Here is a 27,378-nt window from a genome sequence, read left to right on the forward strand (position 1 = left end):
CGGAGCGGGAGGTGGTGCGGTGCGCGCCGGGACCGGAGACATCCGCACGGGCACGTCGGCCCCGCCCCCGCCTCGACCGCCCCGCCCTCCTCCCTGGCCGCCCCCGGCGTGGACTGCGGTGACCTCACACGGCGCGGGGCGGAGCGCAGGGCGCGGGGCGGGCTCGGCGACAGCGGCGGCGCGGGGCAGGACAGTGAGCGGGGCAGAGTCGGCGCCACCATGGCCAGCGTGGATCTGGAGAAGCTGCGGACCACCGGGGCCGGCAAGGCCATCGGTGTGCTGACCAGTGGCGGCGATGCGCAAGGTGGGCGCGGGCGCGCGGCGGGTCGCTGGCGGGCGGGGGTTCTGCTGTCCCCGGGTCCCCGCGGCGTGCCCGCCACCCTCGGCCCGGATCCGCGGCGCGCGGTCGGCAGGTCCTCCCAGCCCAGGTCCTCGTCCCTGTCCTGGATCCTCCCCGGCGCTCCGGGTACCCGCGTACGTGCCGCCCACCACGGCATCTGCGCCCCACCCGCCTGCCCCCGCCCCCGGGGGCGTGTCTGCGCGGCCGGCTGTGGCCGGCGACCCGGAGCTCTCCCGGCTCTCTCTGCCCCAGGCGGTCCCGGCACCCCTTCCCGTTCAAGTGTGTCAGGAGCCCCATTTCCTGGAATGCACGCTGAGCGGAGGCCGCCGAGGGCAGGGCAGTCACCGCAGGCCTGGAGAACCCGTCTCTTCCTGGTTCTGAAACACGACCCGAGGGCTCAGCGCTTCCCCCAAACACCACCTTCAGGGCGGGTCTGGGGCATTTCTTTAGTGCAGGCCTGTCCTCAACGCCGCGTATCTAAGACGATGGTCTTCCTGGGGGACCTGCCCAGCGTCCCGCAGCCAGGACCTGGCAGACCCAGGCTATTGCCCTTCCTGGGGGTCTGTCTTGGCAGCCCCGTCCTGGCACCCTGGTCCTGTCCTGACCACTGCTCTCCAGGACCAATGGCTTGGGATGGCTCGTGTCACACCTGTGGGGCTTGGCCACATGGCCACACCACACACCTTGAACCCCGGGAGAGACTTTAAGTAGCCCAGGAAGCGGGAGGGATGGAGCCAGCACCCTCAGGCTGCACAGTGAGCCTGGTGTGCCTCCTTCCGGATCAGAAAGTCTAGACGCTTAATTTGTCTCTGCCTCAGACCCCTGACTCCTGGTTCCCCCCTCAGACGCAGGGGAGAGCATGGAGGAGGGGCCTTTCATGAGGGAGCCAGACCAGGTCGGCTGGGATCAGCGGCTGTCTGCACCCTCACCTGCATAGACCTTCCGCGGGTTTGGCTGAGCCCTCCGTTTCTGAACTGGTGGCGGGCAGTGTGGTCTGCAGCCCTGTGTGGCCAGAGCGGTTGCCTATTGCTGGGCAGTGGCGGCTGGAGACCTCTTAGAGCAAGGCTGGTGGGCCGGGGCCGGGCAGGAGGAGAGTGGGCTTGGAGGGTGGTCTTGGGGAAGCATCATCCTGTGAGATTGGACCACGGGAAGGGCCAGGTGTGTGGAGGGCAGACACATCACCAGAGGGCTGGCCCCTTCCTCTGTGAGGTCTGGTGTGGGTGCAGGGGGTCTCCACCCAGGCTCCTGTTGCACCGTGGTGACAGCGGCCCTGCAGGGAGGGCTGGGGAGGATAAACGAGGCACACTTAGGCAGGGCAGCGGAGCTCAGTGCTGCACAGACAAAATAGGACAAGGGGCTGGACGGAAGGGACCCTGGCAACAAGGGTGCTGCTGGCCCGGGCTGGCAGCCCAGCTGAGGGCAAAGCCTGTGACTGAAGGTCTCCTCTTGGCCAGTCCAGCCCTGGTGCCCCACATGTAACGGGGAGTGCTTCCTGAATGCCCTGGAGTGTAGCCACCCGTGCGCCGCTGGCTGGGCTGACCATCGGCCCCTCACCTCATGCCCTGTCCTCACTCTCCTAGACGCCTGGCTGTGACATGGTTTTATGGTTGAGGCTGCGAGAGAGGTTTCCGCAGACTTCCCTGATTTAGGGCTCAGGCTGATGCCTGGGGGAGGATGTGGGCCAGCTGGCTCTCTGCGGGGCAGAGCCCTTCTGCTCTGTAAGTTCTGGGAGCCCGCCCATGGGTGTCTGCCTGAGGCTGCTCCTTCTCGCTAGCGCTGCGCCAGAGAACTGGCTCTAGGCAATGGCTTCTCAGTTTTCCCTCAGGGACCCCCACCACTGCCTTCCAAACAGAGGCTGACCTCTGGGGACCTGATGGTGCCACTTGGCCTTCCCCACGTGCCCTCCCGTATGTGGCGGGGCTGACAGCCACGTGGAGAATGGGCCTCCACCCTGACCTGCACTTGACTCACAGACTTAAGCGTCTGCTCTTGGGGTGAATGGAGGCCAGCCTTGCGATGGGGAGCCAGCCTTGACCAGCTCTATGACTTGACCCAAGCCCGATCCTGGGGCCTCAGTTTCCCTCAGCTGTCCAGTCCAGCTCCGTATCCTCACATCGACTGATGAATAAATGTGCATCTGCTGGGCCCTGTATTCCCCCAGGATCAGATCACCTCTTTCTTGTACATTTTGTTTTTCTGGAAGCGAATTATGATGAAAAATCACCTTCGGAACAGATGCTTCCACCTCTGACATCACTTTGGTTGGTGTCCATTTCCTCCAACAGGAAGTGATCGGTAGCAGTCTCCCTGGCCCACTCTAGGGCGGAGGGTGGAGGAGGTTGGGGTGGAAGGTCGAGCAAGGGTCCAGGGCTGGCTCATCAGTAATGGATGCAGCTGCTCTCCTCCTCGCTTCTCTGACCCTGGGGCTCGTGGCTGCCATCCTTGGTTTATTTTGAGAAAGAAAAGCAGCTTAAAGGGCAATTAAAAAGGCCCTCTTAGGAAGGCAGCTTACTGTGAGGTTTACAGGGAAGCCCACACCCTTAGGCCTCTGTCTCCATGGCAGCTGGCACAATCCCATTCGAAGAGTCATGAGTTTTCCTGTAATACGGTCATTTGTTCTCCTCTGCAAGACTGAGAACAGCACTCTAAGAATGGGGACCTTTGCAGTCCCTGGGGCTGCAGATAAGCCCACCAGGCTGGCTAGGGAGATGACCATAACCTCTGAGTTGAGTGGTGGCCTGGTTTCCAGCCACTGCCCTCACCGCAGCCCCGATCCAGAACTGCTGGTCTCCCTCCTGCCACCAGAGGTGGGGCTTGGACCTTGAGCCTGTAGTGAGATCACAGTGGGCTCACCCCAGCTGCGTTGACCAGGGAGGCAGATACTTGAGAGTGGAAAGCCTGGGCTGGCCAAGGCCCCAGAGGTGGGCAAGTGCTTCTGCAGGACCTAGGGCCTGCTGGGGACAGGAGGGGCAGCTTTGCAGCCGTCTCATCTCTCTCCCCATCTCCACCAGCCCCACAGCTCGAAGCCCTTGACCTCCAGCAGCAGGACTGTTGGCCTTCAGATCCGGTTCCTGGAGCAGCCTGGGTGTGTGTGTGGGTGGGGGCGGCTACGCTCCCTGGGCTCCAATTGCTAACTTCAGTCACTGTAACCCCACTTCCATACATTACAGGAACGTGCGAGTTATGATTTCTTTAGAAATGGAGTTCTCTTGATAAAGGCAGGTGTGTAAGCCCTGAGTGTGTCTGGTTCAGGGCCGCCTGGCCTCTGTACCCTGCCGGCTGTGATGTCCAGGCGCCCCTGCCTGGGGAGTCCCTCCAGTCGTCAGAGAGCAGAAGCCTCGGCAGCTGGGTGGGGATGGGGCAGCCTGCTGTGCCCAAGGTGGGGGTTCTAAGGTGTCTCCAGGCACTGCTCGCACCAGCTGGGGTCCCAGCAGTCCCCCTCCCTCTTTCTGGGGCCCCAGCTTCCCGTCTGGAGAGTGACCTTTGTGCTGACCTCGGAGCCCAGTGCCATGAGCCTCCACTGGGGCAGGCTTTGCCCACCAGGCTCTTCCTGAGGTACTGTATGCGGTCTAAGCCTCACGGTCCTCCCACAGGATTCCCAAGCTAATGGGCACTGCCCCTCCACCAGCTCTTGGGCCTGGAGGGCAGGGCTCCTGGGCTCTCGGTCACTTCCAGCTGGTGCCCCGCCTTTCCAGGGAAAAGCTTTCACAGCCTAGGGACAGGTCATGGGATGTGCATGTGTTCTGAGCCAGGACCACCAGGAAGAAGGCTGGGGGAGCAGGGGTGGTCCTGGGGTCAGACCCAGCATCACCTCTGTGACCCGGTCCCCAGACCCAGTGTCACAGGCTGGAACCCAGGGCAGGTGACTGGCCACTTTTCTTCCTCTCCAAGGATGTGGGGCCGCCCCGCCTGTTCCTAATGCTGACATCTTTTGTGATGGGCAAGAGGGTTTGAGGCAAATTGCCTACAGCCGCTGATTGCAGGCTCCTGCTCCCGAGCCCTGAGCGCGGAGCCCCTCAGCCGTCCGTGTGCCCTAGCCCTGGCTGCCCGCCAGGTGGCAGTCAGTGTGCGGGCTGGGCCCTCCCCGGTGCCTGCACAGGGCCACGGACCCGGTACCTGACCTGACCTGTCCAGGCCTGCAGCAGCTGCAGCCCTGCCACCGGGCCACTCGGGGGCCTGCTCCCTGGGCGGGGCCGCGTCCCACCCTCAGACAGCAGCAGGGCCACCGCCCGGGGCCACTGCTGGTGCTCGAGCCTCGGGGGCTCCCTCAAGTCGTGCTAGTGAACCTGACTGTATATGAGACCGCAGGAGCACAGTGAGCGGTCTTCCATGGAGGAACCTTAAGGACTCGATGATCCCCTACAGCGACCTCAGGGACCCCTTTGCCTTCTGTGGGTCTGTCTCAGGACTGTCCGTGAGGGAAGGGAACTGGGGTTCCTCTGAGATCCTCTGAGCATTTCCTACAAGCTGTCTGCTCCTCCTCCCCGTGAACATCTGTCTTTCCACGAAGTCTGTGCTGCAGGGTAGCTGCTGTAGACGGGGGTGGGGGGACGGTAGGGGGTGGGGGGACGGTAGACAGTGGGGTTGGGGCTAGGGGACAGGGAAGAGAGGTGATCCGCTGAGCCTGGTGGCCCTGGTGTGCAGTGCAGGTTGGGAGCAGGGGCGTCAGCCGAGTCAGCTTCACTGCCTGAGGTCCCCAGACCCCCAATAGCCAGACCTTGACTCTCGGGGGCACTGCCCCCCTCTCCTGGCTCACGGAGGCCCCTATGGGCCTCATGGCCCCAGGGCCACAGGCACGGAGCTCGGTATGGTGGTCTGAGACACTGGTAGAGGATGACGGAGAGTTTGAAAGGCGGTTGTCTCCTGCGTCTCGCCAGCCCCCTCTATCATCTTGGGGCCAAGTCCCCAACCTGCTGGGATTCCCCCAGGTCAGAGCCTTGAGGTCCAGGGAGAGGGCTGTGCCGAGCAGCAGAGTCTGCAGGTGAGCACTGGGCGAGGATGCGGCCGGAAAGGATGTGGCTGGTCTGCAGGTGCCCGTGCAGAGTCAGGAGTGCAGGCTCAGGAGTTGGCCTGGTGGGGGCCTTCCCGGCGTAACTCTGGGGGTGGCATATTTCCAGATGCGAGGCTGAAACAACCTTAGCAGTTCACCCCGGGCTGGACTCAGACCCTTGGCTGGGCTCCCTGAGATGTGGGGAGGGGTGGTCGGGGTTCCCCCACACTCTGTGTCTCCACTGATAGGCGTCTCCCTGACCCCTTGCAGGCATGAATGCCGCTGTCAGAGCCGTGACTCGTATGGGCATTTACGTGGGGGCCAAGGTCTTCCTCATCTACGAGGTAAGGTGCAGGGGTCCTCGCCCCAGACTCTGGTGGGTGGGCCTTGTGCTCTGGTGGGTGGGGAACACTGGGTGGGGGGGAAGGGAGGAGGGACCCTGTTCTCTCAGGGTCTCTGGTCCTTGTTCAGCCCGAGGGCCAGGCCCAGAGAGGGGCTGGTGAGCACAGTGGATGGGGCGGGGCCCTGGCTCCGAGCTGTTGGGTGGAGCCTGCCTTCAGGCTGCACTGGTCCTTGTTCAGCCCCTGAGGGCCAGGCCCAGAGAGGGGCTGGTCAGCACAGTGGATGGGGCGGGGCCCGGCTCCGAGCTGTGGGGTGGAGCCTGCCTTCAGGCTGGGTTCTTGGGCGCGGTTGTGTCCTTTGAGAGAGAGGAGGGCATGAAGCTGTGGTCCTCCTCTGAGGCCAGGACCTCAGCCCACCGTCCTCTGACCCCCAGCCCTCCTGCACCCTCCTCGCCTAACCTGAGCTTGAGTCACCCTAGCAAACAGCCTCCCTGTGCAATGCAACAGAGAATCATTGTTCTGCTTTGTTCTGCAGAAGCTGGGGCTCCCCTTTGTTCCACCCTCCTCATTCCTATCCCCCTAAATCCGGGTTTCAGACTTGCAGCAGATACATAGACACAGACACATGTGGGCGGCCCTGGAATTCCTCACACCCTGTTAACTGTGTTACTTTGTTTTCACTCCTTACTAGAATGCAGGAACCCCTGCCTGCTCTGCTCTCCCCGGAGCTTCCTCCTCCCACCTTGGGCGTGTCTGCATCCCTGTCCCTTCTCCCTGACCCAGGTCAGGCGTGACTTCCCAGCCTTGGCTGTACGGGGCCATCTGAATGGACACATGGGCAGAAATTTCTGCAGGCCCCTTCCTCCTGCGGGATCCAGACCCTCAGACCAGGCTCAGATGGCCAGAGTCCTCAAAGTCTTTGGTCATGTCTGGGGAGCCATCTCCTCAGGGCCTCAGGGACCTGTGCCCTCAGGAGCTGGGTGGGTGGGGCCCACACCCCAATAATGGCCCAGAACCTTCCAAAGAGCAGGGTGAGATTCTTCAGGGAGTGGCCGAGTTTTGTGGACAAGTGGTCTCTGATCAGGTGGGGTGGGTCCAAGGCCAGGCTCCCGGAGGTTATACACAGGGCGCTTGGTGGTGCCCGGAGGTTATACACAGGGCGCTTGGTGGTGCTTTGTCTTCTCACCATTTGTGAAAGCGCGTGGCCTGGTCCAGACTGTATAGAGCTCCTGCTAATGAGAAGGGCTGGCTGTCCAGGCGGCCAGTGGCTTATGGGAAATAACATGGTTCGTCAGCGGGTTTGTCAGCGGCGCTCAGGGGAGATCCCACGTCAGGGGCCACATGCAGCCTCCGGGATGGAGACCAGCACGGCCTGGCACTGGGGGAGAGGCGCCCAGAGGCCCGCCCTGCCCGTGTTGCTGACGGACGAGGTGGCCACAGCACGCGGGGCGCTGTGTAGCAGTGCCCTCAGAGGCTGGCCGCACACCCAGTGACGCAAATGTGTTCTTCGCAGCATTACGTCCAATATTCCCAAACCGGATCCCTCCGGAGGTCCACGAACGGTGAACAGATCATACACTGGGCCTGCTCGGGGGACTCCCGCACGGCAGTGAGCAGGCACAGCCGCACGTGGTCCTGTGGGGCCACACAGTCAGCCAGCTGAGAGAGGGAGGCCAGGCAGAGTGGATGCTGTGCCTGTCATTTCTGAATCTCGCTGGTGCCCCAGGAGGCACAGCAGTGGGCACCTCTGGAGGAGAGGGTCCTGGCAGGGCAGAGGGGCCACAGGGCGCTGACTGGTTCTGGTTCCGACCCAGGTGTGTGACCCAGGTGCAGCTCATGGACACGCATCAGAAGGTGTGCCTGCGACAGGAGCACTTTGCCGAGCGAGTCGCGCTCTGTAATACGCCATCCTGCAGGCCCTGCAGAGGGTGCTCCGGGAGACCCTCTGGGTGCCAGGCCTCTCCCCCGACACCCCTGATTCCAGCCAACCCCAGCTTTGTCCCGTACCACCCCTGACTCCAGCCGACTCAGCTTCGTCCCCCAAGGCCCTGGGAGTGGAGGGGCCTCTGCAGTCAGGACCCCTGGGCCTGCTTCCTGCCAGATGGGGTTTTGGCCGAGGTTCCATGCATCTTGCTCCTGTGGGCAGTGTTCTCTGCAGCCATGGGCACCCATCTCACGTCTGTCCCCTCACTTTTCAGGGCTATGAAGGCCTCGTGGAGGGCGGCGAGAACATCAAGCAGGCCAACTGGCTGAGCGTTTCCAACATCATCCAGTTGGTGAGCCTGAGACCCTCCCTGCTGTGAGCTTGTGTGCGTGCCGGGACATGCACATGGGCACATGGAGGAACAACAAGGGGGTACACAGATGCACACACACAGACACACGCAGCGACACACACAAGGGTTACACGGGTGCACATATCAGACACACACAGAGACACAACACATAGAGGGACACAAAGAGGGACAGACAGACACGAGACAGACACACACAGGCACGTGAGCACACAGAGGGACACATGGGGGATACACAGGTGCACACACACAGAGACACACAGAGACACACAGGGGGATGCACAGACACACACAGAGACACACAGAGGGACACAGCCACACACAGAGGGATGCACAGACACACACAGAGACAGACACACACACACACACACACAGAGGGACACACGGGGATACACAGGGGCACACACACAGATAAACACAGAGACACACAGACACACACAGAGGGATGCACAGGTGCACACATCAGATACACACAGAGACACAGAGACGCACACAGAGACACACAGAGACATACACACACAGAAACACACAGGGGGATACACAGGTGCACACACACAGACACACACAGAGACACACAGCCACACACAGAGGGATGCACAGGTGCACATATTATACACACACAGAGACACACAGAGGGACACACAGGGGGATACACAGGTGCACATATCAGATACACACAGACACATAGACACACAGAGACAAACACACACAGGGGGACATGCTCGCCTAGGGACACAGGCTACACACCATCCCTCAGGGGATTGGCTTCAGGCTGACTATGCCATCCAGTCGCCTTGGGGTCACGGGGGTGGGAGGTGGTGGGTTTAAGAGATCACAGGGCTGGGATGGCCCCAGATGTCTCAGCTTCCAGCTGCGGGCTGAAGAGGGCCCCCTGGAGGGGGCCTGCGCGGCCTCAGCCTCTCGGAGCCTCCCCCGCCTTCCCCTTCATCATCCTACTTAGTGAGGGTGGGGGTTGAGCAGCTCAACACCCCCCTGGAGTCAGGGATTCCTAGGCAAGGGGGTCTTTGAACCAGGGGTCTATGGAGAGACCCTAGTCCTCCCAAAGAGCAGGGAGCTTTGTGGGGCGCCTGTCACCTCTGTGTCCTGGGCCACCAGCTGACACCTGCTTACTGAAGTGATCTGTTGTTATCACGAGCCACACATGGGTCAGCAGAGCAGTGGTGATGGGCCTGGACCCAGGGTCATCCAGGCACGGCCAACCCTGAGGTGCTACCCACCCCTCCCGCCCAGGGTGGACATTCCCAGGGCATGTGCTCTATAGGCACCCTTGGGAACCAGCTGGTTTACCGAGGCCTGGTGGGTCCAGCAGGACACAGACGAGCCCTGTTCTTGGGCCTCGTCAGACCCCATCCCCTGTTCCCCTGCTCTGGAGCTGTGCTCCCTGACCCCGTCATGGGTGGGGCTGCGGCAGCCTGGGTACCTCGTCCTCCACCCCACGGGTCCAAGAAGGACAGCCGTCCTGCCTCAGGCCTGGGTCCAGCTGTCGCTCTGCTCCGACCCTGTGTCTGAGGATGGCCGTCCTTCTGTCCTGAGAAAGCACCGAGGGAAGGGGTATTAGGCCAAGTGTTAGCTGGGAAGTGAAGCTGCATGAAAGGTGGGCACTAAGGATGTGGGAGGAGCTGGTGTTTGGGGAGGAGTGAGGAGAAGCACAGAGCATGGGGGGTAGAGGGGGTGGGAGCAAGGGGAAGGGGGCAAGAGGGTCTGGAGGGGCTCCGGGAGGGAGCGGGCTAGGCCAGGGGCAGCTCTGACTCACATTTTCCATGAAGTCTGAAACCAGCCTCCTGGTCTTGGGAGCAGCATGGCGTGGCCCGGGCACATTGTCCTCTCCACCTGGCTGAGAGCAGGGGATCCACAGGTGTTCTCGTGGGACAGTCTGGGGACCCCCGGCTGAGGCTGAGTGGGGAGGGGCCACGTGGATGCAGGCATGAGCTGCCCAGGCAGGTCTCTGTGTTGGCTCCCCATGTATCCACCAGAGTACATGCATGTGTATGTGCATGGTGCACGTGTGCATGTGTGTGCGCATGTGCATGCATGCATGTGTGTGTGCATGCACACGTGTGTGTCTGTGTGCACCTTACAGATCTCGGAGCCTCTCACTCCTTGCCTTGTTGAGCTCCCTGAGCCTGGTGTGGACAGTCTTCTCCTCGCACACATGAGGAGACATGCCAGGGAGCAGGGGACATCTGCCCAGGCTTCTGAGGAGCCCCTGGCCTCAGCCCTCTTAATTCTTTGGGGTCCCCAGTTCCCCTGCCCAGTGCCCAGGCTCCCGCCGTGCCCCACTGGCTCAGGCTCCCCCTCCTCCATGCAGGGTGGCACCGTCATCGGCAGCGCCCGCTGCAAGGCCTTCACCACGCGGGAGGGGCGCCGGGCGGCCGCCTACAACCTAGTCCAGCGCGGCATCACCAACCTGTGTGTCATCGGTGGGGACGGCAGCCTCACTGGGGCCAACATCTTCCGCAGCGAGTGGGGCAGCCTCCTGGAGGAGCTGGTGAGCGAAGGTGGGTTGTGGCCCAGCCTTGACACAGCAGCTCGAGGGCAGGGAGTGGGCAGGATCAGAGGAGGTGAGAGGCCGCCTGGCTGCTGGCCGGGAGGAGGGGCCTGGACGCTCCAGGAGGTGCGGGCCAGGGTGGGAGGTGCTCACCTGATGCTCTGAGTTTGGCCAGTAGTGAGGCCTCCTGGGGCTAGACGGCAGTTCCCAGGCTGACCTACCTGTGCTGCGGGATTTGTTCCTGGATGTTGGTTATGGGCTTGTCCTAGTTTGCAGAAGCGTGATAGTTAAAATCTGGTAACATAAGATGTAAAGTCCTGGGGATCCCCGATTGGAAAGTGGCCTATTGGAGCTCCCTTGGTTCTGTGCCACTCATGGGGATGTGGAGGTGAGGGGTGCACACTCCAGGATTTCCCTGGGGGTCTCTGGGTAGGGGATGAGTCTGTATTCGATTCTAGTGGTCCAGCCACTGCTCCCCTCTCCACACCTGGGACCCCTGCTGCAGGACCTGGGGCGGGGGAAGCCGAGCCTGAGGGCCTGATCAGGTTGCACTGCGGGTGGGCTGAGGGAGGTGATAGGGATCAGGGTCTGAGCCCCATGTTGTGGCCACGGGAGCTGGGTGGAGGCACGGAGGCTGCAGCTGGACTGGCCCCTTCTTCCCAGGCAAGATCTCAGAGGGCACGGCTCAGACCTATTCGCACCTGAACATCGCGGGGCTGGTGGGCTCCATCGACAATGACTTCTGCGGCACCGACATGACCATCGGCACAGACTCGGCGCTGCACCGCATCATGGAAGTCATCGACGCCATCACCACCACCGCCCAGAGGTGAGCGAGGCCTCCACCCGGCCAGGCCACCCAGCAGGCAAGCTCGGGATCCCGTCCCCCAGCCAGGGGCTGAGGTGGCCGCTCTGCAGAGTCAACAGCTTGTCAGTGTGATTCCATCCCTAGGGGTCTGTGCTGGCTGCCCTCAGCCCCCAGTTGGAGGGAGATTCACAGTGGGGTGAGCAAAAAGGCCTTTGGGTCTGGTCCCCACCCCTCCAGGTTCCCTTGAGCCCTGGGTGGGCCACGGCTCATACAGGGCTCCTGTGGCCCTGGGCGATGGTGCATCCCGCAGGGGTCCTCAGCTGCTAGCTAAGACAGCCAAGCCCAGGCCAGGCAAATGGCCTTTAGCCTCAGGAACAGAAGATCAGTGAAAACCTGTCTGACACCTGGCATGAGCCCAGCAGAGGTGACTCTCAGTGCAGAGACTTGGCCGCCCTGGGAAGGACAAAGGCGGTCTGTCCTTGGGCTACCCCTGTGTCCTCTGTGTCTCCCAGGCGTGCTCTTGGCTGAGCTGGGGCTGTGGGTGGCAGGACACAGGAGTCCAGGCCACTCTGCAGGCCTCGGCACTGATGCCCACTGTCCTTTCTGTGTCCACAGCCACCAGAGGACCTTCGTGCTGGAGGTGATGGGACGGCACTGTGGGTAAGGGGTGGTCCCGGTCAGCGGGGGCCCTTGACTCCTGGGGAGCCGGGGTAGGACGCGGGGCCTCCTCAGTGCCCTGCCCGTGGCGGGTGCTCCCTCGACACTCTGGGTGTGAGAGCTGGGGTGGGGACTGGGAGCCCTGACTCTGGGGCTGGCTGCCGCTCAGAGCTGTACCTGCCCTGTAACCCTGGGCTCAGGGTCTGGGGTGCTGGGTGGGGGTCCACCCGCTGCAGCCCCACCCCCTCCTGCCCATGCAGGTACCTGGCCCTGGTGTCTGCCCTGGCCTCGGGGGCCGACTGGCTGTTCATCCCCGAGGCGCCCCCTGAGGATGGCTGGGAGAACTTCATGTGTGAGCGGCTAGGTGAGGTGAGCGGCTCAGGGTCTTCTCCCAGGGTCCCTGCTGTGAGCATGGCAGGAGCAGGGACAGGGTCAAGCTGGCTTCCTGGGGGCCCTGACTGCTGAGCCCGAGTTGAGGGGATGGCCTTGTGAAGTCAGCGCACAGGGGCGTGTGGCAGGGGCTCGTGGGGGTGGGAGCAGCGGGGCTGAGGCCTCATCCAGGAGGGGTGAGCGGGGGCGCCTGAGCCAGGGCGCCCAGACGCAGCTCACTGGTCCCTCAAGATGAAGTTGCGGCCTCTGGCACAGAACAGGCAGATTCTCTGGCCTAGGTAGGGATCCCCAAAGCCGCCAACTGGAATAAACTGGCCACTTGGCTAGGCCGGGGCTCAGTGGTGGACAGGAGAGCTAGGACAGGGGTGGGAGGCACCCTTCCATGAGGTGGTGCTCAGGGGCTGTGGTCTGGGTTCGAAGCCAGGGAACCCCTGAGACTGTGCTCCCAAGTTCACTCTCAGGCCCAGTCTGGGGCCCTAACAGGCTGTGTCCACCCATAATGTCCTCTGTAAACTGGCCCAAGGGCAGGACGAGCGTGGAGGCTGCCTGGGGCTGGGCCTGCTGTTCTGGCGTCCTGGGGGTGGTCAGAGCCAGGCCCTATGCTTCCTGCGTGTCCCTCTCCCCATGTGACGAAGGAGGTGGCCTCACTCCCATCCACTGGTGAATGCTCCCCCCACCGCCCGCCACCCCCACCACCCAGGGCTTTGTGTCCTTGCTGCCCAGGACAGTGGGCGGGGCTGAGGGTCATGACTGCCTTCTGGAACCTTACCCAGGGAAGGCAAGGGTGGGACTGAACTGAGCCTGGCAGTGAGGCTGGCCAGAGGCCTGTGTCCTCTCCTTGGCTGGAGTCCTTGTACCCCCGAGTGGCCACGTAGCCTCAATGGGTGGAGCACAGCTCTGAGGGTGATGGTCCCTGGCTGACCTTAGCCTTGCCTTTGACCTACTTGCTGAGAACTGGGGGCTGGCCTTCCTGGAAGTGGCCTGGACTCAGGCTCACACACCCAGCTGCTTTCCTGCTGTGTGTAAGGCCCTCAGCCCCAGCCCAGCCCCACCCCCCAGGGCTTCCCCGAGCCTCAGTTTCCCCACCTGTTACATGCAGGTGTCCTCTGCCCTGCCCACCTCCTGGGCTGCGGTGAGTGAGGCGGGGATGTGTGGGCCCTTCTGGCGGCTTCGCTTCACTGCACCACCACCACCTACTCCAGGCAGCCCTCCATGCCTGGCTCCCTGTCCCCTCTGCACCCATGCCTCGCAGGAGCTACTCCGATCCTGTCTTTGTCACTTTCTTCTAGTGCTGTGGGGCCAACAGGGGCTGGTGGATCAGAGTGACTCTTACAAATGTTTGTTGAGGAAATAGGTGAAAAGCACTTTTAAATCCCCCAAGACCCTCTCATTTGCAACAAGGAGTGATGCTAATTCATCCTCACCAGCTGAGGCAGGAAGGCTTCCCTCAGCCTGGGGAGTGGGAGGTGGGCAGGAATCCTCCAGTCCCCCAGCCCCCTGCAAGCTCCTCCTCCCTGACCCCCAACCCCAGGTGGGGCAGCAGGGTCCTGGTTCACCCACATGAACCCTGAGGCGTGGACCCCAAGGAGGGCTCCAGGTGTCTGGGGACAGGTGTCTGCAGGCTGGCGGCTGAGCCCTGGGGTGTCTCTGACCCAGACTCGGAGCCGAGGGTCCCGCCTGAACATTATCATCATTGCTGAGGGCGCCATCGACCGCAACGGGAAGCCCATCTCGTCCCGCTACGTGAAGGACGTGAGTGAACCCCTGGGTCATGTGGGATTGGCAGGGCCTTGCAGGGGGCTCCCCTTTATCTCCAGTCCCCACGTACTCTTGTTGGGGCCCCAACCCTGGCCCCTGGAGGGAGTGTCCTCATCCCCAATGATTGCCAGATGTGGGGTGGGCATGGCTGGGACCCTCTGAAAAGCCCTGGGCCCCCAGGCTGAAGTGTGGCCCCACCTGCTGGGAGCCCTGCATCTTCTGGCTTCCAGTCTTCATTCAGCACAGCCCCCCATCCTAGGAGCCCCGTCCAGTCCCCCACCAGTGGTCCCAATGGCTGAGTCTAGCCCCTGCCAGCCCCTCGGTGACAGGGGTGCCCACCGCCCATGCATATCAGTTTCATAACAGAACAGCTGGGGCTTTGGGGAATCCTTCCTACCTGTGACCCTCACCCACCTGCCTGGTTCTACCCCAGGGCCCTGGGCCCCCATCCCCCAGTGGGGCACAGCCCCTGGGAGCCTCCATGCCCCTCACTTTCACCACCCACCCTGTCCTCAAGTCCCGTCAGGTGCTGCCAGGAACTGGCCCGTCTGCCACTTCAGTGCGCTCTGTGCTTCCCGCTAGTGTCTGGCGGGGCCTGATCCACAGGAGCTGGAGGCCATGACAAACTCCTACAACCCGGCATGCATGTGGGAACACACAGAGTCACACGCAACCATGGTGACACGGAGGCACACACAGCCATGGTGACACGGAGATACACACCCACATACGCAGGAGCATGCATCCACACACACACATGGAAACAGCCCCCTGCACACTCAGGCTGGGCCAGCTCTGTCGGGCCGCTGGGGTTCTGACACCCTGAAATCCCTGAGGCAGATGGGGGACAGGGGAGGGAAGAGCATTGGGGGCCATGAGGTGGGCCTGTCCAGTGGGGAAGGTGTGGCAAATACAAGAGCCCCTACTTCTCCGTCCCCACGAGCAGCTGGTGGTCCAGAGGCTGGGCTTCGACACGCGTGTGACTGTGCTGGGCCACGTTCAGCGGGGAGGGACCCCCTCGGCGTTCGACCGCATCTTGGTAGGTGGGGCATCACCCTGGCACTGGGTGTGCATGCACGGGTGGCGTGGTGTGTGTGATGCCTGGGTGCGTGTGTGTTCACTGCCGCCGGTGTTCATAGTGAGACCGAGGCCTGGCAGCCCAGGCTCCCCAGCCTCCTGGCGATGACTTTGATGGGACCTTGGGGAGGAGGGCTGGGGGAGCAGCGGATATCAGGTCGTTCTGAGTCTAGCCAGTGGGCTGGGTGCATCAGCTCCAGGGCCCAGGCGCTGGGTCCTTGCCGGGGTCCAGCCCCAGCTGATCCAGGGTATTCGAAGGAGAGACAGCGTAGGCGAGGGTCAGGAAACAACTGTTTAATTAAACGTTAATTAAGGATATAAAGAATAATAGAATGAGGATAGCTCAGTAGGAAAGTTAAGTGGAGAAAAGAGGCTGAGTAGCTTGGTTTACACGGGGGACCAATAAAACTTCAAGACAAGAAGCTTGCACCACTTACGTAGGCCGCAGGCGTCCTTCCGTTCTCCCAAAGGAGAGGAGACACTGAGGCCTCCCCGGTCGGATCTTAGAAGCCCAGGCATAATTAGCAAGCATGGTGGGTTCCGCGCTCCAGATGGAGACTCAGCCAGAGTGAGAGAGAGACATGGGGAGACCAGTCTTTCGAGGAACTGATCCCAATTCTTTATTTTCCATGGTCTACTTTTATACACTGAGATGTTATGCAAAAGTCACACGGGATCGGCAGCCCTGACTTTTATCAAAGTCAGGTGCTTCATACAAATGTATACAGAGGTCTTAGGGGTGTTACATCATCTTCTGGCCAGGGGGCCTGCTGACAATTTATGACCCTCTCCTTGTGACAGCGGTCAGTCAACCAGGACACTTCTTTGTCCAGGGGTGATTATTCTTAAAACAGATGCCACCCAAATAAAGTTACATTCCTATAGGGTGAGGGTGTAGTGGGTTTTAGTTAAGGAAAGAATTTACTTAGCCTAAGGTCTAACGTGATTTATATCAAAGGTTAATACTTATTTCTTTTATATATTCATTAATGTGTGTAAGGGCAGGGGATATGGAGACTTAGCAACAAACATTGGCTCAACAAATGAAAAACCCTTCACCAATACAATTTCTAATCAGCCCACTATACTTATACTAATGGTTTTCTAACTTCTCAAAAGAACCTGTTTTTAGAAGGTTTAAAGCATCTCGTGCCTCTCACGGTTGGGAGGCTGTGAGCAATCACATGTGGCCGGACAAGCCTGTCAGGCAGGCTAGAGAACCTTCAGAGGAATTTGTAAGTTGAAACACTCCTGTCACGCCCAGGAATTATTATTAACTGGAGCTCTAAGTTAACTCCTTCTCCAAAAGAGGTGGTGGGGGACAGACCCCCGTAAAGTCAGAGGTGTAGGTAAGAGCACAAAGTAGTAAAGTAGGCAGGCTCTGGTTATGGGGGTAGATGCTTGAGAATTTCCAGGGGGGCTCCTGAGACTCGATCCCGCCTTTGCGTATGTCGAGCCTCCTTCCTCATGACCTTTGCCATGGGTGGAGTGCCTCACGCTGGCCCCCAACAGGTCCTGGCCCGAGGGGGCATCGGTGTCCTGATCGTTGCTGGTCCCCTCTCACCCTCTGCAGGGCGGGAACACTGCTGCAGCCACAGGGGGACAGGGACTCAGTCAGGGAGGCCCCTGGGTGGTAAAGCGCCTGCCCGTGAGGCCCTGGTCACCCTGGGGAGGGACTGGAGGCCGAGGGGCAGGTGGGAGCTGTGCCTGGGCCTCCGGTTCTGCAGATGCTGGTGGAGACACAGAATGCCTGGGAGGGAGCCAAAGGAGGAGCAGCTTGGTGCTGGTCCCCGAGCTCAGGCCCACAGGGAGTTACAGCAGAGGGGCCGGCTTGAGGTGCTCCAAGGGGACGCAGGGCCTTTCCTCCAAGGCTGTTCCCGACACTCACCCAGCCAGTGTGGGAGGCCCGGCGTGGTGCACGCAGGGACATGCTGTCTCACCCAATGGAGCCACAGGCCTCGCTCCCCACGCACCTGTGTGTTCCCACCGTCTGTGCTGGGACCCAAGTTTGTGGTTTGTCCCACGGAGGGCAGTCCTTACCTGTTTTAGCTGGTCCAGCCCACCAGACCATGCCCCCATTTGCACCCACATCAGAACAGCTTTGGCAGAGGGGCCGGAAATGAGAAACCTCATCATAGTGGAAAGAACCCCAGAAACCCAGGTCCAGCCCTGCCGCTGCAACCAGGGTGCAGGTGCCGCAGCCTCTAGCAGGGCTGCTGAGACCTGAGAAATGGTGCTGGTGGAGGTGAAAGATGACCATGTGCAGTCAGCATTTCTAGAATAAATGGTGCCACTTATTCTAGAAGCTTCTAGCACACAACTGTGTGTATATATGTGTGTGTGTGTGGTGGGCAGGATCTGAGGGCTGAGGCCTTGTGGGTCTGCCGAGGGACGTGTGTGTCATGGGGCTGGCTCCCTCCCGGCTGCACCTGCCTGAGCTCTACCACCCTCTCCCTGTTTAGAGCAGTAAGATGGGCATGGAGGCGGTGATGGCGCTGCTGGAGGCCACGCCCGACACGCCGGCCTGCGTGGTCAGCCTCTCAGGGAACCAGTCCGTGCGGCTGCCCCTCATGGAGTGTGTGCAGATGGTGAGCACTGGCCTGCCCAGGGTGCCCAGGGTGAGGAGGTGCCAGGGCCTTCGTGCTCTGCTGGGCTCTGCTGTGCTCCCCACCACAACCTGGAGCTGCCTGCCCTTCCAGGCCTCTCAGGGCCCAGCCAGCAGGCCTGCTGTGAGGGCCCCCAGCCCATCCCTCTCGGGGTCCTGCTGCTCCCCCACGTGTGTGACAGGGAGCAGGCGGCTCACGCAGCACCACCTCCTGGTGTGCCCACCCTGCTGCATTGCTGCTCACCTCAGCAGGCCTCAGGGTGTCCAAGGCCTGCAGTCATCCAGGGAGAGGGAGGTGTCAGCAGATGCCTCAGGTGAGACAAGTCCCAAGAGAGGTGTGGGGGGCTGCAGGGAGCTGCTGAGCCTGTGGGGTTCTGGTGAGCTGGAGTTTGCACGACCCTGGGGGGAGCCAAGGTCACTTAGCCTCCCTGAGCCAGTGGCCTGGGACAGGTCTTACACTGGGCGTGGCGGGGATGAGAAGGTGAAGGGGAAGCGAGGGGCCAGAACCACTGGGACATCTTGTATTGTCAGAGAAGGGGCCACTGGGAGGTGAGGGCAGAGAGAGGCTGGGAGGCTGGTGGAAATGTGGGTGCTGGCTCCCCTTCTGCAGCTGGGGGTGGGGTGGGGCCCAACCAGGGGAGGCAGGCTGGAGGCAGAGAGGGGCTGCCCCGGCGCTTCTCCTGGAACAGCCTCCTGAAGTGACCTCATGGGGCCTCACTTTGGGGCAGGCTGGTCATCGGTGGTGTGAGCCTGGGGGCCAGAACTGCCTCGCCTTTCGTTCCTAGGAGGAGCGAGGCCCAGGTGCCCCTTCCAGGGAGGGGAGGATCCAGCAGGCCAGATGGGGTCCCCTTGCCCTTAGACCTCCCGATTGCCAGCAGTGACGGCTGCCCGGCAGGTCTGGGCCAGACCCCTCTCAGCTGAGTGTGCCAGACCCCTGCCTCAGCCTGTGCTTCTTGTTTGTTTTAAGACCAAGGAGGTGCAGAAGGCCATGGACGAGAAGAGGTTTGACGAGGCCATCCAGCTCCGAGGCGGGTGAGGGCCTGGCGGGCCCCACATTGGGCAATGGTCTGTTCTGTGGGGCCCCCAGCAGACTCCGAGTGTCTCGCCCACGGCCACCCCCTGCCCCTGACACGTGGACGTGCCCACCTGCAGAGGTGGCGCTCTGAGCCCCTCTCCTAGGGCATGCATCAAGCAGGAGATGGGGCGTGACGGTCCCTGTGACCGGGAAGCAGGCGGGCAGCCTGCAGGGCTGGGTGTGTGTGTGGAACACTGCACAGGTAGGGTCAGGAAGGGGTACTGGGGAGGAGGCAGGGGGAGGGGAGACCACAGGAGGAAGCAGTGGGGGCAGGCCCGGGGCCAGGTCAACTGGATCCACAGGTCTGTTTCCTCTGGGTCCCTTGGCCTTGGAGCTGCTGAGTCCATGCTGGCTGAACGCGGGCACTTGCTTTGCTGAGGGGGCATTGGGAACGCGTGTTTAGAAGGGTCTCTGCCGCCTGGCGATGGCACCCAGCCAGGCTCCATGGCGACAAGAGTGGGGAAGTGGGCCATGCCTGTGTTTAGCCCCTTGGAGGCTGCATTCTGGGCTGGGCTGTGGCTGTGTTGGGCCAGGCTGCTCAGCTGTGGCTGCACCGTGCATGACCCGCTTCCTTTCCAGGAGCTTTGAGAACAACTGGAACATTTACAAGCTGCTTTCCCACCAGAAGATCTCCAAGGAGAAGGTGAGAGCGGGCTGCAGAGCCCACGCCTGGCTGTGCCTGCAGCCTCCACCTGCCAGCTCCCCCACAACCTGGCTCAGGGAGTAGGCAGCCGCCCCTGCTCAGGGAACCGGGACCCTCCCTCCTGTCTGGGGTCTGAACTGCGGGCTGAGGGGGCAGGCTTGGCCTCTGCTTGACCAGTAGGTCCCAACAGCCTGTGTCTGGGCCCGGGGATCACACTGGCCTGTCGCTTATCAAACGGCTGAAAGTTAAGTCAGGCCCACAGGTTTGCCTTGGAGAGCAGGGCTCCAGGGTTATGTTGTTGTTCCGTTGCTCAGTCGTGTCTGACTCTTTGAGACCCCATGGACAGCAGCACTCCAGGCTTCCCTGTCTTTCACTATCTCCTGGAGTTTGCTCAGATTCATGTCCATTGAGTTGGTGATGCTATCCAACCATCTCATTCTCTGCCGCCCCCTTCACTTTTGCCTTCAGTCTTTCCTGGCATCAGGGTCTTTTCCAGTGAGTCAGCTCTTCGCATCAGGTGGCCAAAGTATTAGAGCTTCAGCTTCAGCATCAGTCCTTCCAATGAATGCTCAGGACTGATTTTCTTTAGAATTGACTGGTTTGATCTCGCTGTCCAAGGGACTCTCAAGAGTATTAAGACATGTTCCCAAACAGCTAAAAACTTCAGGAAATAGTCTCTCTTCCAAATAAGGACAACAGCAGGATCCATCTCTGAAATCATGGGACAAAGAAAGGGTTACACCAAGACAATCTTGGGATGGTGGGGTCCTGGCCCACCCCCCTGTTTATCCCAAGAGCTGGTTGGGGGTGGGCAGCATTCCCAGGCAAGGCAGAGTAGTGTCCACATCTCCTTCCAGAACCCTCTGGGTCATGACCACCTCTGGGGCATCAGGCTGGTGTTACCAGGACCCATCAGAGCCACACAGCCCAGAGACACACAGAGCCAGTGGCCACATGTGGCTGCTGAGTGCTGGGAACGTGGCTGTCCCTAGGGGGGTGCCTGCGTGCCCCACAGATGTTGGGTCTGAGGAGCAGCAGGGGAAATGGGTGTGAAAGACCTGATTTCTTACATTGATTCCGAGTTGAGGCGATGACACATTGGTTCTATCAGGTTAAATCAACCATTGTATTACTATTAATTATTAATATTAAAGGGCTTCCTTGGTGGTTCAGTTGGTAAAGAATCCACCTGCAATGCAGGAGACTCAGGTTTGATTCTTGGGTCAGGAAGATCCCCTGGAGAAGGAAATGGCAACCCACTCCAGTATTCTTGCCTGGGAAATCACATGGACAGAGAAGCCTGGCGGGCCACGGTCCATGGGGTTGCAGAAAGTCAGACATGACTTAGCGACTACACCACCATTAATAGGAAATTGGCGTCGCCTGCTTCTTTGCACTTTGTTGTGGCTGCGGTGGCCCCCTTGTGCTGCTCACCAAGGATATTCTGGGGCGCTGAGCCCTGAGCGTGGGGTGACTGCCACTGGCAGGCACTGACTGTGATCCGAGCTGCACTTGGCTGACAGCGGCTGGAGTCCTGCTCCTGCCTTTGGCCCAGGACTGTGCGGGTTGTGGGCGGGGCCTGCACGGTAGCTGGGGTGGTCTTGAGCTGAGCATCAGGAGGCATCAGCGGGACACAGACCCTCCTGTTATGGGATCAGGAGGGCAGGTGTTTGTCATGCCCAGCGGAGTCCAGTCCCTGGACGGTGTCCAGGCTGGCCCGAGGACCGGGGCCCTTTCTCTGGAAGCTGCTGTCTGCTGACTTCCGTCTGGGTCAGCGGTCCCCGCAGCCCCATGCTCTCGCATTTGTCTCTCCCTCTTCTCTGAAGACCAACTTCTCCCTGGCCATCCTGAACGTGGGGGCCCCAGCAGCCGGCATGAACGCAGCTGTGCGCTCGGCGGTGCGTTCTGGCATCTCCCAGGGCCACACGGTGTATGTCGTGCACGATGGCTTTGAAGGCCTGGCCAAGAATCAGGTAGGTGAGGCCGTGCCCGAGGCCGATGGGGAACCCATCCTGTGGTGGTGGGCCTGTTTGCCTTTGTTCAGCTTAGGCTACGTCCCTGGCTGGCTTATAAACACACAAGGACCAAAGGACTCACAACGTGGGCACAGGGAAAGGCTGGGCCTGCTCCCCGGGGTGGAGGGGGCACAGCTGGATCCACCTCAGCCTAGGTCAGCCCCCGAGACCCTGCTCCGACCTGCGGCTGGAGGGTCAGTCCCTGGCCTGGCCTCTGTCCCCCCAAGGACGTGCACTTCTGAGCACAGGCCTGTCATCTGTGGAGAAGTGGGCAAGTGCCCTGGCCTGCTCCCTGAAGCCATGCCTCCCCCTACAGGTGCAAGAAGTGAGCTGGCATGACGTGGCCGGCTGGCTGGGGCGTGGTGGCTCCATGCTGGGGACAAAGAGGTGAGCAGCTGGCCACTGGGGGGGGGGGATGTCAGAGAAACCAGCCCCGTGGCCACAGGCTGGGTCCTCCCTGGCTGGTGGCCTGTCTAGAGTGGGACACAGACCTGCTGCCTGGGGCTTCCCTGAGGGCACCTGCGTAGAGGATGGCTATTCAGGTGACCCAGCCTGCAGAAGGCACCCCCTCAGGCAGGAAGTGAGGCTTACAGCCCAGGTGTGGGGAGGGCAGTGGCCAGTGCCCTGGCAGGTGCCAGGCCACCTGTCCTGCTGGTGGTCCCTTCACCCCCACCCACCCATGCCTCACCTCTGCCTCCCCTCTAACGGGGAATAATCACATTGCCAGGTCCCATGCCCACCTTCTGCAGTGGTCAGACATTGTGGACGTGTGTCCCTCCAGCCTGGCATTCTGTGCAGACTCGCATATCCATCTGATTTATCTTCTGCAGGACACTGCCCAAGGGCTACATGGAGAAAATTGTGGAAAACATCCGCCTTCACAACATCCACGCCCTGCTGGTCATCGGGGGCTTTGAGGTGGGGGAGCGCAGGGGAGCATGCGGGGGCAACCTGGGCAGGAGGACCAAGTGGCCGAGGGCCTCAGTCTCCTGCTGGCGAGGGGCCAGTCCAGAGGGCTCTCAGCGGAGCTCTTAGTACTGGGGGCATGTCCATGTGATGCTGGTGCTCGCTCAGCCCCCCTACATGACGGACATCTACTCCTGCCCTCTCCTGGAGGAACCTGAGCGCCTGCAGAATGGGTGGAGTGGGTCGGGGTCAAGGCAGCTGGCCTCCTTCCTGCCCTCCTTGGAGTCCAGTTCCTGGGGATGGTGGCTACAGAGCTCCTGGGTGGGGCCCACCTGGTCTCAGCCCTGAGGGTAGGGGCAGCTGGGCTCAGGTGCCCAGCCATGCATACACGTGGGGAGCAGGACCCAGGGGCCCCTTCTCTGGCTTTGGCCCCCAGACCAGCCTCTCCGGGGCTGGGCCTGAGCCCCCCATCCCCACAGGCCTACGAGGGGGTGCTGCAGCTGGTGGAGGCCCGCGGGCGCTACGAGGAGCTGTGCATCGTCATGTGCGTCATCCCCGCCACCATCAGCAACAACGTGCCAGGCACGGACTTCAGCCTGGGCTCCGACACGGCCGTCAACGCTGCCATGGAGGTGCGGGCTGGGCGTGGGCCGGGGGCTGGCTGGGAGTGGGGAGCGCGCAGAGGGGCTGCCGAGCAGGTAGGACAGGTATGGGGCCCCACCGAGGCTGGTGGACCATGTCGGGAGTGGGCAGGACCCGGCTGCCCCCCGAGGCCTCATGGATGGCACCGGGGGGGAGTGGCTGTGGGGTGATAGGGTGTGAGGATGATGGTGGGCAGGGCTGCAGCCGACCTAACTGAGCTGCTGTACTGGTGTGGACATCCAGCCATGGTTCTGTCTGGTGAAGCAGCCACATGTGGCTCTGGGGGTACCCAGGGCTCTGGCTGTGACGTGGGAGGTGGGAGCCTTGTTCCGGGGTGGGGGAGGGTCCCAGCAGGCTTGCCGCACTGAACTCCCCAGGGGCGTCCCCCTGACTCTCTCACTCTCCAGACCTTTCCCACCCTATTACCTCTCATGAACCCAGCTCCCCCGAGGGTCCAGCACCTCCCTTTGGGGGATCAGAAGCTGGAAGAGGGTATGCTGCTCTAATAAGTGCTACATATTATTGGATGAAGAAGAAAATACAAGTGGAACAAGAGACTAAAGGAGACCCCAAACCCCCCACCCCTACGTCCCCCTTCCCAGAGTACCACAATCCTCAGGGGTTTTCTTAGAATCCAGCCTCCATCTGCACTGGCTGTGGGTCGCTGCACCCACTGCTCTTCCGAAACTTCTGGTGCCCCTGAACCTCACCAGGTGGGGGAAGATAAGATTCTATTTCAGTTCACAATTCTGATTTCTGGTGCAGTTGAACATTTTCCATGCATTTATTGGTGGCCATTTGTGGATTTTTGGAAATTATCTTTTTCCACCATTTGCCTATTTTTTTCTGGGCACATTTTCTTTTTTATTTGTAAGTGCTCTTTACATATGTGGGACACAGACTCTTTGCAAACACTGTGGCCGTCTCCTCCACTTTGCTCTTCATCTGTCATCTGGGGTTGATCCTCACAGTTCAGACACCAGTGACCTGCTTACCTGTTTTGGTTCTCTTTCCTCAGTTCTTATCCAATACTCGCATTTCCTTGAACCATTCAGAGCTAGGATCGTTATCAGGCGTCACATTATCATTAGTGTGTGCAGAGCCCTCACTTCATGTGCTGTCTGGGCCCCTGTTTATGACCCTGACGTGGCAGGCATGTCTCCCGCTTTGGCAGATTAAGGCTCAGTACGTCCCTGGCCCAGGGTCAGGGAGAGCCTCCTGGCAGCGCCCCTGGCCTCCACCCACCACACTCTAGTGATCCCTCCTCGTCCTGGGGGCAGAATTGCCCAGACTGGGAATTCGATTCTGTGTGGCCAAGGAGAGGGTTCATGGTGAGGCCTGCCAGCACCCTGGCACACAGGGCAGGGGCTGTCCCAGCCCCTCCCTGCCTCAGCCTTGGTCCTCAGCTTGGGCCAGAGACCCGAGTCCCTGTAGCATCGTGGGTCCCTGCGGCCGGAAGGGGGGTCTCTGACTGCCCCCTGGCCCCCAGAGTTGTGACCGCATCAAGCAGTCGGCCTCGGGGACCAAGCGCCGTGTGTTCATCGTGGAGACCATGGGTGGCTACTGCGGCTACCTGGCCACCGTGACTGGCATCGCTGTGGGCGCCGACGCTGCCTATGTCTTCGAGGACCCCTTCAACATTCAAGACTTAAAGGTGAGCAGAGCCCCCGCCCTTCCTCCCGCTGCAGACCACTTGGAGGGGCTGGGACTCCAGCCAAGGAGCCACGGCCCAGAAGGCTGGGGACTCATCGCCTTCAAGGGGACCCAGCCCATGACCTGCTGCACTCCTTCCCCCACAGTGCAGTCCCCTCACCCCCACTCTGTGCAGCCCCCCCACCCCGTGCAGTCCCGCCCCCTCGCCCCCACCTCCATGCAGCCCCCCCTTCCCCGCCCTGTGGCTTTCCCACCCGGCCTCACTGTCCAGCCACTGGCCCACCCCCGCACCAGCCGTCCTAGTCCTTCAGGGCCTGCAGGACCAGCCTGCCCCCGTAGGCGGACCTAGGTCATGTTGGCCCTGCCTGTCGGGTATTCTGGAGCGTTCCTTCCTGGACAGCCGGCAGCTGCTGGAGGGGGTGGGCAGTGCTGACTGCTGCACCGACCTCACTCACTGTGGCTGGTCCTCCCTCTGCAGGCCAACGTGGAGCACATGACCGAGAAGATGAAGACGGAGATCCAGCGGGGCCTGGTACTCCGGTGAGGCTGTAGGCGAGCCCACAGGGCCCGGGGGCGGGAGCTTCCTGACCCCTGGGCTGCGGGTCAGGGCTGCTGAGGGGCAGCTGGGCAGAGAGAGGATGGGGGCTTAGGCAGTGGTGCTGGGGTAGAGCTTTCCTTCGAGCCTGTGGGCCAGCCCAGAGGGGCTCAGGATCCCGCGAGACTCAGGTCCCACCTTCCTCTTGCAGGAACGAGAAGTGCCACGAGCACTACACCACAGAGTTCCTGTACAACCTCTACTCCTCCGAGGGCAAGGGCGTGTTTGACTGCAGGACCAACGTCCTGGGCCACCTGCAGCAGGTGTGGGGGGGTGGGCACATGGATTCCGGAAGGCTGCTCCCTGACGCCTGTGCCCAGGTCCCAGGGGGCTGCAGCAGAGCGAGGACACTCCTCCATGCCCCTCCTCGTGGGGCACCTGGCTGTAGGGGCCGCTTCATCCGCACACCCCTGGCCCGAGTGCTCATCACCTGCTGCACAGGCAGGAGACCCAGGCTGTGTCTTGGTGAGACCCATGCTGTGGGTTCCCAGCCAGATGTGAGAGCTGTGTGCACCCACAAGGCACCCCTTCCCCAGGGGTTTTTACCCACTAGTGGTGTGTCTGCTGGATGCAGGGGCCCACAGAAGCCCCCCAGTCGATGAGTTGGAGACCCACTACCCGGCCTCTGGAGGTGGCCTTTGAGCCAGATATGGGATGGAGAAAGGGGCTGGGTTGCTACAGGCCAAAGGGATGGGGTGTCAGAACTCTCCGGGAGGGCTCACCTAGGTCATGGTCAGGCCAGGATGCTGGGCTCAGGCCAGAGCTGGGGCTGCCTGTGGCCCCACGGTTCCCCAAAGCCCAGAAGCTGGCCTCACCCACTGTGTTTCCAGGGTGGAGCTCCCACCCCCTTTGACCGGAACTATGGTACCAAGCTCGGGGTGAAAGCCATAATCTGGATGTCGGAGAAGCTGCGGGCAGTCTATCGCAATGGTAAGTGGGGGGAGGCAGCTGCTGGCCCAGCCTGCCCTCCACTGGCATCCCTGGTGGGGGGCTGCCATCACATGCCTATGCCCACAGGGCGGGTGTTTGCCAACGCCTCTGACTCGGCCTGCGTGATTGGCCTGCAGAAGAAAGTGGTGGCCTTCAGCCCTGTCACCGAGCTCAAGAAGGACACCGACTTTGAGTGAGTCCCTCCAAAGAGAGGGTGGACTGCAGGGCCCAGACCTGCCTGGGGCGAATGTGCTGGGGGAGGGGTGTGGCCACACTCAGCCCTGACCCCACAGGGTTGCCTGTCCACCACCGACAGGGTAGAGGGTGAGGGTGAGAGGGTAGAGGTCCGCGATGGTCAGGTCTGAGGGTGTACTCGATCTGCTGAGCCCTCCTGGGTGTGGGCCCCAGAGGGACAGGACCGCAACACAGTGGCCAGGTGTCCCAGAGGGGCACGCCTGGGAGCTACCCCTCCCCTGCCTCCGCCCCCTGACCCTGACCCCGCCCTGCCGCAGGCACTGCCAGTCCCACCCCTGAGCCCACCCTCTGACACTGCCCCTGCCCCGCCCCAGGCACCGCATGCCCCGGGAGCAGTGGTGGCTGAACCTGCGGCTCATGCTGAAGATGCTGGCACACTACCGCATCAGCATGGCTGACTACGTGTCCGGGGAGCTGGAGCACGTCACCCGCCGCACCCTCAGCATTGAGACGGGCTTCTGAAGCTGCGTCCACGCCCCGCTCACCCTGCACCCGCCTCCCCCAGCTCCTCGGGGCCGGGCTGCTGGACCCTGCGGGTGCGCGGGCAGGGGCTGTGGGCCACAGGGCCGTGCAGGCTCCAGGGTTCTCACTGCCCCACTTCCTTCCTGCCGCCCTCTCAGCTCTCTCCTGGGACAGAGCACCCTGGGCACCCCCTTCCAGTGCAGGGGCATGCGCTGGCATCTGTGTTTGGACATGGCTGCCCCTCTGTCTCAGCACCCCATGTGGCCTGGAGCCTCTCTCCTAGGCGGCCCTGTACCCTCACCTGCCCTGGGCCCAAGGCAGTGGGAGGGCATACCCTGTGGACCTCACTGTGACCCTGCTTCTGTGTGCACTGGCCGCCGGGGCTGAGCAGAGCTTGTCGCCTTTTCTAGGAATAAAATCACCTGACTCTGGA

At 61.6% G+C, this 27,378-nt stretch overlaps 1 protein-coding gene across 1 annotated transcript; it reads left to right on the forward strand.

Moving 5' to 3' along the window:
• Positions 1-146: 146 nt before the first annotated feature.
• Positions 147-27,378, forward strand: PFKL (phosphofructokinase, liver type). Its single transcript, XM_055569791.1, has 22 exons — positions 147-304; positions 5,601-5,674; positions 7,870-7,947; positions 10,295-10,484; positions 11,138-11,303; positions 11,898-11,942; positions 12,200-12,308; positions 13,986-14,081; positions 15,034-15,126; positions 17,627-17,752; positions 18,737-18,801; positions 19,424-19,487; positions 21,314-21,460; positions 21,819-21,889; positions 22,333-22,420; positions 22,888-23,040; positions 24,540-24,704; positions 25,182-25,243; positions 25,450-25,561; positions 26,129-26,228; positions 26,316-26,421; positions 26,798-27,378. Exons 1-22 carry the CDS (start codon positions 220-222, stop codon positions 26,943-26,945), a joined length of 2,343 nt encoding a protein of 780 aa, XP_055425766.1. The 5' UTR covers positions 147-219; the 3' UTR covers positions 26,946-27,378.

This window comes from Bubalus kerabau, chromosome 2, assembly GCF_029407905.1.
Source record: "Bubalus kerabau isolate K-KA32 ecotype Philippines breed swamp buffalo chromosome 2, PCC_UOA_SB_1v2, whole genome shotgun sequence".
NCBI lineage: Eukaryota > Metazoa > Chordata > Mammalia > Artiodactyla > Bovidae > Bubalus > Bubalus kerabau.